Source organism: Monodon monoceros, unplaced genomic scaffold (assembly GCF_005190385.1).
Source record: "Monodon monoceros isolate NGI ecotype Baffin Bay Population unplaced genomic scaffold, NGI_Narwhal_1 Super_Scaffold_16, whole genome shotgun sequence".
In the NCBI taxonomy this organism is placed as follows: domain Eukaryota; kingdom Metazoa; phylum Chordata; class Mammalia; order Artiodactyla; family Monodontidae; genus Monodon; species Monodon monoceros.
Window position 1 is genome coordinate 32,283,480 of NW_021703772.1, and position 14,330 is coordinate 32,297,809.

The 14,330-nt window shown below is 39.0% G+C and overlaps 1 protein-coding gene across 5 annotated transcripts in view; it reads left to right on the top strand.

The window, feature by feature from the left end:
- The window catches only part of RAPH1 (Ras association (RalGDS/AF-6) and pleckstrin homology domains 1), a 93,698-nt gene that overhangs the window by 24,788 nt on the left and 54,580 nt on the right, over window positions 1–14,330 (top strand). For all 5 annotated transcript variants that reach the window (XM_029225911.1, XM_029225908.1, XM_029225907.1 and 2 more), the window contains exon 2: window positions 12,879–12,998. In XM_029225911.1, the coding sequence (XP_029081744.1) occupies window positions 12,879–12,998 (120 nt within the window). The remainder of the gene's footprint in view (window positions 1–12,878; window positions 12,999–14,330) is intronic.

Here is a 14,330-nt window from a genome sequence, read left to right on the forward strand (position 1 = left end):
ATCGATCCCTTGATCATTATGTAGTGTCCTTCTTTGTCTCTTGTAATAGTCCTTATTTTAAAGTCTATTTTGTCTGATATGAGAATTGCTACTCCAGCTTTCTTTTGGTTTCCATTTGCATGGAATATCTTTTTCCATCCCCTTACTTTCAGTCTGTATGTGTCTCTAGGTCTGAAGTGGGTCTCTTGTAGACAGCATATATAAGGGTCTTGTTTTTGTATCCATTCAGCCAATCTGTGTCTTTTGGTGGGGGCATTTAGTCCATTTACATTTAAGGTAGTTATCGATATGTATGTTCCTATTCCCATTTTCTATATTGTTTTGGGTTCATTATTATAGGTCTTTTCCTTCTCTTGTGTTTCTTGTCTAGAGAAGTTCCTTTCGCATTTGTTGTAAAGCTGGTTTGGTGGTGCTGAATTCTCTCAGCTTTTGCTTGTCTGTAAAGGTTTTAATTTCTCCATCAAATCTGAATGAGATCCTTGCTGGGTAGAGTAGTCTTGGTTGCAGGTTTTTCTCCTTCATCACTTTCAGTATGTCCTGCCACTCCCTTCTGGCTTGTAGGGTTTCTGCTGAGAGGTCAGCTGTTAACCTTATGGGGATTCCCTTGTGTGTTATTTGTTGTTTTTCCCTTGCTGCTTTTAATATGTTTTCTTTGTATTTAATTTTTGACAGTTTGATTAATATGTGTCTTGGCGTATTTCTCCTTGTTTTTATCCTGTATGGGACTCTCTGTGCTTCCTGGACTTGATTAACTATTTCCTTTCCCATATTAGGGAAGTTTTCAACTATAATCTCTTCAAATATTTTCTCAGTCCCTTTCTTTTTCTCTTCTTCTTCTGGAACCCCTATAATTCGAATGTTGGTGCGTTTAATGTTGTCCTAGAGGTCTCTGAGACTATCCTCAGTTCTTTTCATTCTTTTTTCTTTATTCTGCTCTGCAGTAGTTATTTCCACTATTTTATCTTCCAGGTCACTTATCCGTTCTTCTGCCTCAGTTATTCTGCTATTGATCCCATCTAGAGTACTTTTAATTTCATTTATTGTGTTGTTCATCGTTGCTTGTTTCATCTTTATTTCTTCTAGGTTCTTGTTAACTGTTCCTGGTGGAGGGGACTAGTGCCTGTGTTGTGGTGGATTAGGCTGGATCTTGTCTCTCTAGTGGGCAGGTTCACGTCTGGTGGTGTGTTTTGGGGTGTCTGTGGCCTTATTATGATTTTAGGCAGCCTCTCTGCTAATGGGTGGGGTTGTGTTCCTGTTTTGCTAGTTGTTTGGCATAGGTTGTTCAGCACTGTGGCTTGCTGGTCGTTGAGTGAAGCTGGGTGCTGGTGTTAAGATGGAGGTCTCTGGGAGATTTCCGCCGTTTAATATTATGTGGAGCTGGGAGGTCTCTTGTTGACCAGTGTCCTGAAGTTGGCTCTCCTACCTCAGAGGCAGAGCCCTGACTCCTGGCTGGAGCACCAAGAGCCTTTCATCCACACGGCTCAGAATAAAAGGGAGAAAAAGTAGAGAGAATTAGTAGAAGTATGAGGAAAGAAAGGAGGAAAGGAAGGAAGGAAGAAAGAAGCAAAGAAGGAAAGAAAGGAGGGAGGGAGGGAGGAAGGAAGGAAGGAGGAGGGAAAGAAGGAAAAAAGACAGAAAGAAAGAAGATACAGTAAAAATAAAATAAAGTATAATATAGTTACTGAATTAAAAAATATTTAGAAAAAAAAAAAGGGACGGATAGAACCTTAGGACAAATGTTGGAAGCAAAGCTATACAGAGAAAATCTTACACAGAAGCATACACATACACCTTCACAAAAAGAGGTAAAGGGGGAAAAATCATAAATCTTGCTCTCAGAGACCACCTCCTCAATTTGGGGTGATTCGTTGTCTAAAGGAGGGAAGGAAGGAAGGAAAGAAGGAACGAAGGTAAAGTATAATAAAGTTATTACAATTAAAATTAATTATTAAGAAAAAAATTTTTTAAAAAAACCATGGACGGATAGAGCCCTAGGACAAATGGTGGAAGCAAGAGTATACAGACAAGATCTCACACAGAAGCATACACGTACACATTCACAAAAAGAGGAAAAGGGAAAAAAATCATAGATCTCGCTCCTAAATTCCACCTCTTCAATTTGGGATCATTCCTTGTCTATTCAGGTATTCCACAGATGCAGGGTATATCAAGTTGATCGTGGAGCTTTAATCCGCTGCTTCTGAGGCTGCTGGGAGAGATTTCCCTTTCTCTTCTTTGTTCTCACAGCTCACAGGAGCTCAGCTTTGGATTTGGCCCTGCCTCTGCGTGTAGGTCGCTGGAGGGCGTCTGTTTTTTGCTCAGACAGGACGGGGTTAAAGGAGCTGCTGATTCGGGGGCTCTGGCTCACTCAGGCCGGGGGTGGGGGGAGGGGCACTGCGTGCGGGGCGGGCCTGCGGCGGCAGAGGCCGGCGTGACGTTGCGGCAGAGGCCGGCTTGACGTTGCACCAGCCTGAGGCCCGCCGTGCGTTCTCCCGGGGAAGTTGTCCCTGGATCCCGGGAACCTGGCAGTGGCGGGCTGCCCAGGCTCCGCGGAAGAGGGGTGTGGAGAGTGACCTGCGCTCGCACACAGGCCCCCTGATGGCGGCAGCAGCAGCCCTAGCGTCTCCCTCCCGTCTCTGGGGTTCGCGCTTTTAGCCGCGGCTCGCGCCCGTCTCTGGGGTTCGCGCTTTTAGCCGCGGCTCGCGCCCGTCTCTGGAGTTCCTTTTAGCAGCGCTCTTAAACCCCTGTCCTCGCGCACCAGGAAACAAAGAGGGAAGAAAAAGTCTCTTGCCTCTTCGGCAGGTGCAGGCTTTTCCCCGAACTCCCTCCCGGCTAGTCGTGGTGCACTAACCCCTTCAGGCTATGTTCAAGCCGCCAACCCTAGTCCTCTCCCTGCGCTCCGTCCAAAACCGAAACCGAGCCTCAGCTCGCAGCCCCGCCCACCCCGGCGGGTGAGCAGACAGGCCTCTCGGGCTGGTGAGTGCCGGTCGGCACCGATCCTCTGTGCGGGAATCTCCCCGCTTTGCCCTCCGCACCCGTCGCTGTGCCCTACTCCGTGGTCCCGAAGCTCCCCCCCCTCCGCCTCCCGCAGTCTCCGCCCGCGGAGGGGCTTCCTAGTGTGTGGAAACTTTTCCTCCTTCACAGCTCCCTCCCACTGGTGCAGGTGCCGTCCTTATTCTTTTGTCTCTGTTTTTTCTTTTTTTCTTTTGCCCTACCCAGGTACGTGGGGAGTTTCTTGCCTTTTGGGAGGTCTGAGGTCTTCTGCCAGCCTTCAGTAGGTGTTCTGTAGGAGTTGTTCCACGTGTAGATGTATTTCTGGTGTATCCGTGGGGAGGAAGGCGATCTCCGCGTCTTACTCTTCCGCCATCTTCAAGGTCCCCCCTCTTATGATTGATTTAGTAATTAATTTTTGTCAGGAATACTACAAAATGATAATGTGTCTTCTCAGTGCATTATTACAGGAAGCATAAGGTTTGCCCCAATATTGATGTTGTTAAGTTTGATAACTTGGTTAAGACAGTGTCCCTCCAATAATCTGTGGGGTGATACTTTGAGAATATGTAAATGTCGCATCAAATATTCACCCACTAGTTTTAGCATCTATTGATGGTTCTTGCCTGAATCAGTTGTTATTGCAGTGGTTGCAGTGGTGATCTTCTGTCATTTCTTCTATGTTAATTAGTTGGCATTCTACTGTAAGGATGAACTTTCTCCCCTTTTATGTTTATTTATATCAGTATAGATTTATGGATTCTTGTTTTAGTCAGTGTTATACTTTTTTTCTGTCATAATTTATTTTGATGCTTAAATTGTCCCAGAATAGGTTCCTGGGACACCCGCCCCCCCTTCCCCCCCAGGCTTGCTCCTGTGTCCTTATGACATGTCCCCATCTTTATTGAGCAGTTTTTGGCACTAGATGTTCTAGGGGCTCATCTTGTTATTTTCTCTGCCCCAGCCCTGGAATCATTACTCCAAGGATCTCTGGTGACTTTTTGGGTAGAATATGTATTTAGAAACCAAGAACTTGGAACTAGGTATTCTAATTGCTACTGGGGGTGTTACTGCTACGAGGCTCTTTCAGTGGACATACCTATAAACACACATACACATAATATCTGCCTTTATTTCTACCCCTCCCTTTATCTCTATCTGTTTAAAACCTTGAGTTCATACTGATGATTCAAAATCCAATCCAAATGGTTTCTCTGCTGCAGGCTACAGCTGTCTGGCAGTCTCCCTTATCCCCCAAAGTATGGGCTGCCTTGAGGGGCTGCATTTCCTGCCGTGCATTTGCCTGTCTTACAGGAGAATAGGGCAAAAGTGGAGAAAAACAGTAGTCGACCACCACCCCAATGAAGCTTTCAGTAATTTCAAGACAGTTTCTCCTACCCAATAGAGTAGTAAAGTTGTAGCCTCTACTTTCAGTTGAACCTGAGAGTGCATGAACAGTATTAGCCATCTCCAAAGATAACTACATACTTACGTAGTATAGCAGGAAAGGTCCCAAGTGTGGAGCAAGATGAATATCCCTGGAAGCAGTTGTGGAAGCCACATCTACACACCCACACCTACACACCCACACCTACACACACACCCACATATGTATATATACTGTATTAGTTTCCTAGGGCTGCTGTAACAAATCGCTGCACACTGGGTGGCTTAAAAAACAACAGAAATAATTTTCTCACAGTTTCTGAAATAAACTTGAAAAGCTGGAATATAAATGAAAGAACTTTACACTTACTATTTTTTGGTTTTGTTTTTCAGTTTTTATTGTTTATTTTTTAGTTGCCCTGTGATTTCAGATTATGGTTTGTGGTATACTGTGTAATAAGTAATTATAAAATTGATCATTAGAACATCTTATTTCTGGGAATAGTAGGAGTTTCTTTGTAGTACATTGAACTAAGATTGTTTTTTCCACTTAGATAAGGAGTTCCTGTTTGGGGTTTAGTAGATTAAGGATATCTGGTATTATGAAAATCCAGTGTAAATAAAAGAATGAATATGGCTCATCCTGTTCAAAGAATTCCTTTACTAGGGGCTGTGTTTAAGTGCTTGATAAATAAAACATTAAATTAACAAAATTGCCTTTGATTTGACTTTTAGCTCTTAGGCATTATAATACTCTGTCAACTGTTACAAGAGCTCTTGCTTGTTTTTATGCTTCTTTATATGATCTTTAGTCACCTCACAGTTAATGTACATGATAGTGAAGAGGATGTGTTAGTTACATCCTGGTTTGTCAAAAAACAGAGACATAAATAGAGAAGTAGGTATAAGGGTGTGAATCACCTCCCCTAGTAATTTCTCTTTCCTCTGAGTAAGGAGGGGTTCACAGTGGCTGGCCCAAGAATAGTACACCTCTGTATTTATTAGGGAGGTTCAGTTCCATGTGGAAACTTCACAAAACTTAGTTCCAGGTGTCAGCTCATTCCCAGAGGACCAGGCCATGCAAGTTTGCTCATGGCCAGTGAGTTTACTGGGCATGCTCCTGCAAAGCCTTTGGATGATATAGTACTTTGCTTCTTGTCTCTTTCAACACTTAGGAGATGGTAGCTTCCTTTATGCACAGGCCTACAAAAGGAACTTTGTTTTTAGAGAATTTGTTAATCAAGATACCTCTATGTTTACCACCTTTCCCCATAGTTAGGATTAATGTTCTCTGAAGTCATGGAAGATATTTTTTGCTTTCTTTGTATCTTGCATAATGCTATTTGTAGGCAAGGTGTTTTGAAGTGTTGGACCCCAAGTAGAACTTGGGCCTTTTCTGTTGAGGGCCACTAACCTCCAGAAAAAACTTAAGTGATTGGTTATACAGAACTTTTTATTTCTTTTTTTAAACTCACCTGATTTATAAATTAATAACAAGCTATAAAATGATGTTTAAGAAAAGGCTCACACTGGAAAAGGATCCTCAAAAAAAGAACCTAGTGTGTTCATAGAACATAGATATATATAAATAAAAGAAACATATCAAGCCTGGGAAATTTAGAATTTGGGGAAAAATCAGTTTAGGTTCTCACTTTCACATTTTTTGCAAAACTGTTACTTATGTAAAATGCAATAATTACATAAAAGAATGAATAATAAAACTAAAAATTTATATAACCATTTATCTGATTTCTGGACGGAGAAGAATTTACTGAACAAAACAGTGTATGAATGTTTTTCACTATTTGTACATTTGGTAACTTAAAAAAAAGAAAGTTCAGCGGTGTCTTAAAAAAAAAAAGTCCAACGAAGTTAAAAGGTAAAACCTGAGGAAAACGTTGCTATACACACAACATGTTTAATATCTTAATTCTGTAAAGTGCTCATGTAAATTCAATTGGTTTATTTTATTTTATTTTCTCCTCTTCTTCTTTTCTATCAACCTTGCCTTTATACTGTTTCAATTGGTTTATTAAATTCCCAGCTTCCATTTGGGCCATTTACACTTGCTACCATTTAGTTCACAACAGAACTGAGTTAAGAGTTGTAGGTCCAGAGAGAAACATACCTCTTGGTGCCCTACTTAGATGAGTACTTAATAGCCCTCTATTCCCTACAGTTCTCACTTCATTTTACATTTTGTTGTGTCCTGTTTCTCTCCTTTGCCTTCTTAGCTCTGACTTCCTCCCTCCTTTTGATGGGTTCTCTTCCTCTTTTCTCGCCTTACTAAATTTAACAGTTTTTTTCCTTATTGTTTCTTTTGCCTGATTTAGGTTTCCTTCCTCTTGCTTTTATTTTGCAAGAGTTGTATCTTGCGCATTTGGGGGCACTCCTTGGACCTGGAAGTCTTCACAGCCCCCTTTCTCTGGTGTCTGTTTTTCTTTAGAATTATTTATCAGATTAGAGCAGCACAGGAGGTGTTTTTCTTTTTTTTTTGGAAATGCATTTCTTTTATTTATTTATTTTACTTTTGGCTGTTTTGGGTCTTCGTTTCTGTGCGAGGACTTTCTCTAGTTGTGGCAAGTGGGGGCCACTCTTCATCGCGGTGCGTGGGCCTCTCACTGTCGCGGCATCTCTTGTTGCGGAGCACAGGCTCCAGACGCGCAGGCTCAGTAGTTGTGGTTCACGGGCCTAGTTGTTCCCCGGCATGTGGGATCTTCCCAGACCAGGGCTCAAACCCATGTCCCCTGCATTGGCAGGCGGACTCTCAACCACTGCACCACCAGGGAAGCCTGGAGGTGTTTTTCAAAACTGTTTTTGTGATAGAGCTACTGAAACATAACTGGACATAAAGAACTGAAATTTATTTCTAAATAACCCTGAGAAGAAGCATGGAAGTTTTGCTTCTTCCATGGAGGAGGAGTAATTAGGGTATGTTAATTAGGAGATCCTGATGCTGCTTAGTTTTTTTATGGTCTTCGGGAGTACTTATTCTAGGTTGTTCTGCCTTTAACCAAATTGTGGTCGTGCAAAACTGCATTACTTTTGTCTTGGAAGTCCTCCCAGTAATTATAACACACTATTGCAGTTCTCAGACTTTTGTGGGCATAAGCAATTCCCTGGGGGGACTTGTTAAAAATGTCCCCCTTCTGGAAATTAGTATTCAGGTCTTGGGCCTGCCATTTTAAAACTGACTTTAAGAAGAAGCGCCCCAGGTAATTTTGATGTAGGTCATCAGTAGACCACAGTTGGAAAAATGTTGCCATATGGCATCAAGTCCAAACTCTTTGATATGGCTTATAATGTTGCCCCTACCTCCCTCTCCAGCCCCATTTTCCATGAGTCTATGCCACACATCCTATGCTTCAGCAATGTTAAGCCACCTAGAGTTCTCAACGTCTTAACCTTCTCACACCTTTATATACCTTGGCACATGCTGGTCCCTCTGCTTATAACCCTCTTCCCCATCTCTGCCTTGCATATTCATTCTTCAGGTCTCTACTGAAGCATCACACCTTTCCTCTCTTCTTCTCAAACGGAATTAAACTACACTGACATAACATACTCTATTATAGCACTTAACATAGTGTTTCATCATTGTTGGTTTCTTGGTCTGTTCCCTACTAGATTATATGTACTTAAGGATGGAGTCTGTCACGTTGATCTCTGTTCCCCCAGTGTCTGGCACATGGTAGATGTAGAGTAAGTACTAAATAATATCAAAGCTTCTCTTGCCTCTTTGGAACATTAAGCATGCTAGATCTAAAGAAATGCTGTAGTAGCAGCTCTGCATTCCTGTATTCTGAGAGTTTTCACGTGTTTTTAAGTATAGAGCACTTATTTTTACAAAAAGCAATTATTCTTTAAGTGCTTTTACAAAAAGCAAGTATTTTGAATTATTTTTGAATTTTTGAATTAAAGGGACAAAAAGAGTTCGGTAATAAATAAGGCACCCTGGCTATATACCATGTATTTTTCTTGCCACTTGTGAGTATGTGACTTGTATAAGTTGTACTTCCTCTCAAGACTTTAATTTCTGTATCTGTAATTCTCTCTAACTAATACCCGTGGTGGCCTTCTAATGGTCTTTCCCTTTTCTAATAACTCTTATACAGGTACCATGTCCTCTGACTAAAATACCATTTCTCTCCCTACCTCCTTCATTTCTGTGTTTAGTTCTTCCCAGTTGCCTTCTGGAGGAAAAAAATAGGTTTGGCTTTCAAGGTCCTGTATGACCGGGTCCTTTCTTAGTCCTTGACCTTTAAATCTCACTCTTCCTTCTTGTTTTATTTGACAGTCTCACAAAAACAGACCTTCTTCTTTGCTCTTTATAATTAGCCCTACCTGGAATATATTTATTCAAATCCTTAAGTCCTACTCTAAGCCCCACCTTCTCGATAAAGATCACCATTCCATCTTGCAGTGAGGAAATTGAATAGTAAACCAAAATATCTTCCAAGGGGAAGGTTAATAGGGAAAATATGCTTGCATGTTTTAACTTCATGGAAAATTTAGTGGGAATAATATTGTTTCATACTAAGGCATACTAAATGGATAGTTTTGTTATGTGTAGTGGAGCTTACTATGTATATTATATGTTTTTCACCTGTAGTAATTGAAGCACAATTATTCACTGTTATTTGTGAAATGAAACCAACCAGCATATAAGCAACTATGGATCATTCCCCCATTACTCCTGTTTTCACTTCATTAATAAAATAAATGTCAACTAGTTTAAAATGTTAGTTATTATTAGCTGTAATCTATTATTTTTCTGTAATAAACATGAGTTTGAAATAATATTCAGGCTGACTAAACTTTCTCATTACCTGAGTCCTAACTTCCTCATTTTTTTCCAGTTGGATGTTTGCTAGGCATCTCTCAATCTGTCTTCAAAACAGAATCCACATTCTTCCTTCCCCTGCAACCTGCTCGAAGGAACAGCAGTGGGCAGGACTGTGTGGCTGGAGGGGAGAGTGGGGAGAGTGGGAATAGAGGTCAGAGAGGTCTCTGAAGGCCAGGATCACTCAGGGCCTTCTCGACCTGCCAGTGACTTTGGGCTTTGTTCTGTATTCAGTAAGTCTGCACTTTGGAAGCGTAAACCTTTTCATTTGTGGCAGGGTACATTTGTTCTTTAAGGAAGTAGTTTCCCTCGGATATAATGGAGCAGGGAATTTGAGTGAAACCTTAGTATGTTCCTCCTAAAGTACCTCCTAATTTAATAGAGTAATTTAATAGTATTTGTTCTAGTATGTATTATAGTTTCCTTGGGCCTATTTCTACATCATTAAGGAAAAACATCAAATTAGAAGCTATCCATTTAAATCCTTTTTTTTAATAATTTTTTAAACATCTTTATTGGAGTATAATTTCTTTACAATGGTGTGTTGGTTTCTGCTTTATATCTAATTATTTTTAAAACAAAATTTGTAAGTTCTCTTTTCTTCTTAAAAAAATTTCCCCTTTTTGTTTGGAGGGACAGTTGACTGACTAGTGTATAATTTAATTTGCATTTTCTGCTGTCATCATTTCCAGCAGGGGCATTATGTTGGGAAAATTCAGGTTTAGAATTGTGATTTAATTGGAGACAGGATTGATATATAATAAGGAATGAATTGCCTTACCAGATTTGCTGACTTTTAGACGGTGCAGAGCCTATAAACTTTCTTGGGGCTCCTCATTTGGTGTGTGTAGTAAACAGAAACAATGCGTATTGGGGGTAGGAGAATAAGGATTAACATCAGCTTCTAGAGAATGGAGAGTGCTGTTTTAGAGTATAGATCCTTTAAGAAATGTTGTAGGACCTAAATTTTTATTGGAAAAGTCTCTGAATAAAATGTCTAAAGTTCATTTTTGTAAAATAACCCATGGGGTGACAGAAATTCAAGAAAGGACAAAATTGGCAAAAGTTACATAAATAGTAAAAGTCTAATAGTTACTTTAAATTTTTGATTTATTTTGTGACTCTGTCATTGTTCCTTAGCATATGTTCCTTTACGTGAGTCAACAGTAGTCTAGATAAAACAAAATTCTTAAAATATTTGAGAGACTTTTAAAAATCCAAATAATTATTGGGTTTGAATAATAGGAAGAAAACTCACAGAACACACCAGACTTTGGTGAGGAGTCTGTAGTTCTATTTGGATCCATGACAATTTAAAATATTCATATTCATTTTGAACCGTTTAGTGTTTGCGCTGTAAAATTATGTTCCTATTGTTTCATTTTTTTTCCAGTGTAGCATCTTCCTTATGGACATTTGCAATGTGTGCTCAGAAGGGAAGCGTAGGCGTAAGTGTCATTATCTCAAAGCAGAATTCTTCCTAGAATATTTTTGCTTCTGGGTTATTGCAGTGTTTAGTTTTGAAGATTAGGGAGGAACAGGAAGTTGACTGTTAACGTTCCCAGTTATGTTGCTTTTTGGCCCTCATTATGAAGACTGAGTATTACTACTCTTTAGATGTTCCCAAACTAGCAACCCGTTATTCAAATAATTAAGTCACCTGGTGAGATGAGGTTTTTCTTTGCACTAACTTTTTGTTTTTAATGGGTTGATAATGTTTTTAAAAAAATTATTTATTTATTTTTGGCTGCGTTGGGTCTTTGCTGCTGCACGTGGGCTTTCTCTAGTTGTGGTGAGCGGGGGCTACTCTCTGTAAATAATTCAATAATGAATGAAAATCTTAGAAATAGTATTAATACAAGTGAACTATAAAAACCAAATGTCTTTAAGAGCCAAATTTATGCATTGGAAAATTAGTTGATCCATTTTCCATTTGTCAAGGTAGAATGCCGTGATTTATACATGCTTATAGTAGTGAAATTAAGAAATGAGAATCTCTTAAGTGGTTAAATGGGATATGATCTGATTTTCAACATTATTAGAAAGAACTAAATTCAGTTTTGATTTTGCAACATTATTTGACCGTTTCTACAAAATTTTATATGGTAAAATAAGGTTTAAAATTTAACTTCATGGCACCTCATCAGATATCTAAAATCCTTATGTATCTCATAACTGTATTTAAGGACCGCAGAAATAATTTTGTTGATTGCTGCTTTGGAGGTATAAGATGTATATAAATTCTTATTCTACATTAAGGATATCTTTAATCTCAGAAGAACTGTTTAAGCTAACTGACAAGTTGTATTCTGAATATTGCCTAGATCCACTAGAACAAAATTTGTGTTTTCACAAACGTGAGTCAAGAGTCTGGCATGTACAATGAAGGTATTCATTGTGTCCCTGGGAAAGTTAATGGGTGTTATTCCAAGTTGAAGGAAAAGGATCTGTGGTCAAGTAAATTTGGAATATGTTGGTTTAAGCAAAGCTAAGCTTTACTGAAGATTTCTCAGAGCCTTTAATATTGAAATATTTTATATTAATCAGATTAATCTTACTTTAAGAATTTTAAGTATCTGGTCAGTCATTGATCTTACTTTGTTTCGTGTAATCTTTTCCTCCTTTCACAAAATAATATGCAAGTTCCATGTCAGATATCACGTTATTTTCTTAGTGGGAAGAAAGAAAATATCTCTTCTTTCAAAGGACTTAACACGTGAAAAGTCACCACATGTAGGAAATTTTGTATATGAATTTCATGTTTTCAATTCCTGTTTTCTATTTGAATTCTAGTTCCTTGAATTTTGTAGGGACTGATAGGGAAGTTAGTAAAAGACAAATGGGGTAGAAAGTAAGAGTAAGGTAGAAGGAAGAACTAATTCAACAAACTGAACTAGATTAAAGGTTTTTGCTTTGTCTTTTCTCTGAAATGCTTTTTGGACTAAGGTTTTCATGATACATACTTAATGTGAACAAATTTTTACAGAATAAATAATAACTTGCTCATTAAAGTCTTCTGAAATTTTTTTTTCTGTGGTGTTTGGGGGTGTTGCAGGATCTATTAGTGGAAAGAACTGTACTACTGTAATATCCTGTGATTAATGGGAGTGGTCTGTGATTTAAAAATCATTGTTGTGGGCTTCCCAGGTGGCGCAGTGGTTGAGAGTCCGCCTGCCGATGCAGGGGACACGGGTTCGTGCCCTGGTCCGGGAAAATCCCACGTGCCACAGAGCGGCTGGGCCCGTGAGCCACAGCCGCTGAGCCTGCGCGTCCGGAGCCTGTGCTCCGCAGCGGGAGAGGCCGCAACAGTGAGAGGCCTGCATACCGCAAAAAAAATTAAAATAAAATAAAAATCATTGTTGTAAAGCAACTATACTCCAATAAAAATTTTTTTTAAAAAATCATCATTACTTGTGATTCTGGTTATAATCTGATACAGTTTGTTCTTCTTTCACAATTTCCTAAAAATTTGAGACTTAATTGCTCATTTCTACTCACTTGTTAACCTTGTCTCCACTTATGATTTCGTTTCCTTTTATAATATAATCTCTAGTTTTTAAAGTTTGACTCCAGAGAGTTGCGACATGTATCAGAACATACACTGCATGATTTTTCAAGTTCAATAGTTATTCATTATACACAAATATCTGTATTTCAGATGGAGCAGCTGTCAGATGAAGAAATTGACCATGGTGCTGAAGAAGACAGTGACAAGGAAGATCAGGACCTGGACAAAATGTTTGGAGCCTGGCTGGGGGAGCTAGACAAACTCACTCAGGTTAGAAATTGTGCTTGAAAAACTGGTTGAGGATTTTAAGTCATCACTATGTGCTAAAACTTTACTGTGTAGACATGAGGATATGAATATAGTTTATGTTTTAAAATACTGCTATAAAGGGAAAATGTCCAAAACATTAACAAGTAAATGAATAGTAACTCTAGAACACAAGATATTGTCTTCTGTGGTTATTTTAAGGAGTTAAAGAAAAAAATCCTTTTGACAGAGGTTCTGTGCATCTAGAGGGATTTCTTAAAATCTGTTTCATAAATTGAGTTGCTGCCTAAAAAGTTTTAAAGCCTAAAATGTAAAAATCTAAATTTTAGCAAATCCTATTCTATACCTCAGTGAGTATGAACACATTTTACAATATAAATAATATCCTCACGCAGATATTTTCTATTACATGATTCCAGAATACTGACAAAATTTCATCCCCGGCTGCATTTGAAAACGGTGGCAGAGCTTTTTCATTTTGTTTTATTGGAGCTTCGGTTTAAAAAAAAAAAGAACTTTACCCTCCAAACCAGGTCACTTTTTAGAATAAAAGCGTATACTATTACAACCCCAGTTAATATATTATATTCAATATATATGAAGATAGTTATGTTTATTAAAGCAACGTTAACTTTATGACAATGGAAAAGAACAAAACTTATTTTCACTCATACTTAAATAATATCTCCGGGAAGAATTTTTGTGTAAATTGCTAAGTATGAGATTTGTTAACCAGTAGAAAAGTAGGTGGTAAAGTGGAAACTTAAAGTACTAGTTTGTTTCTGTATCTCTTTCTATAGCAGTCTGGGATTGAAACTGAGAAACTCTTCATGTAATTCTTACTAGATCATTTTGAAAAGCAGACATGTTTGTGACCACAGCCTGTTAATGACGAATTTTGAGAAGAACGCTTTCAATCTTGCTAGGATTTCATAAGGATCATGCTCTTCATCTCCTATCAGAAGAAATAACAGTATTTGTGGTGATAAAGGTCTTTTATGTAGTTACCAAACCATTTCAGTTTAATTCTTAATTTTTTTTTTTAAAAAGTGATTTTGGCATGGAGATGATGACTAGGCTATGCAGTTCTATGCTGAGGAGAAAAAGGAAAGAGGAAGGAAAGAAGAGGAAATAGAAAATGATAATGCTTGAAGGAAAGTATATGAGGGCCAGCTGTTATGCGTGGGGCTTCCTTTTTTTTTTTGGCCATGCTGCGTGGCTTGTAGGATCTCAGTTCCCTGACCAGGGATTGAACCCAGGCCACAGCAGTGAAAGCCCGGAATCCTAGCCACTTGGTCACCAGGGAACTCCCAGGGGTTTCCTTGACTGTGGGTT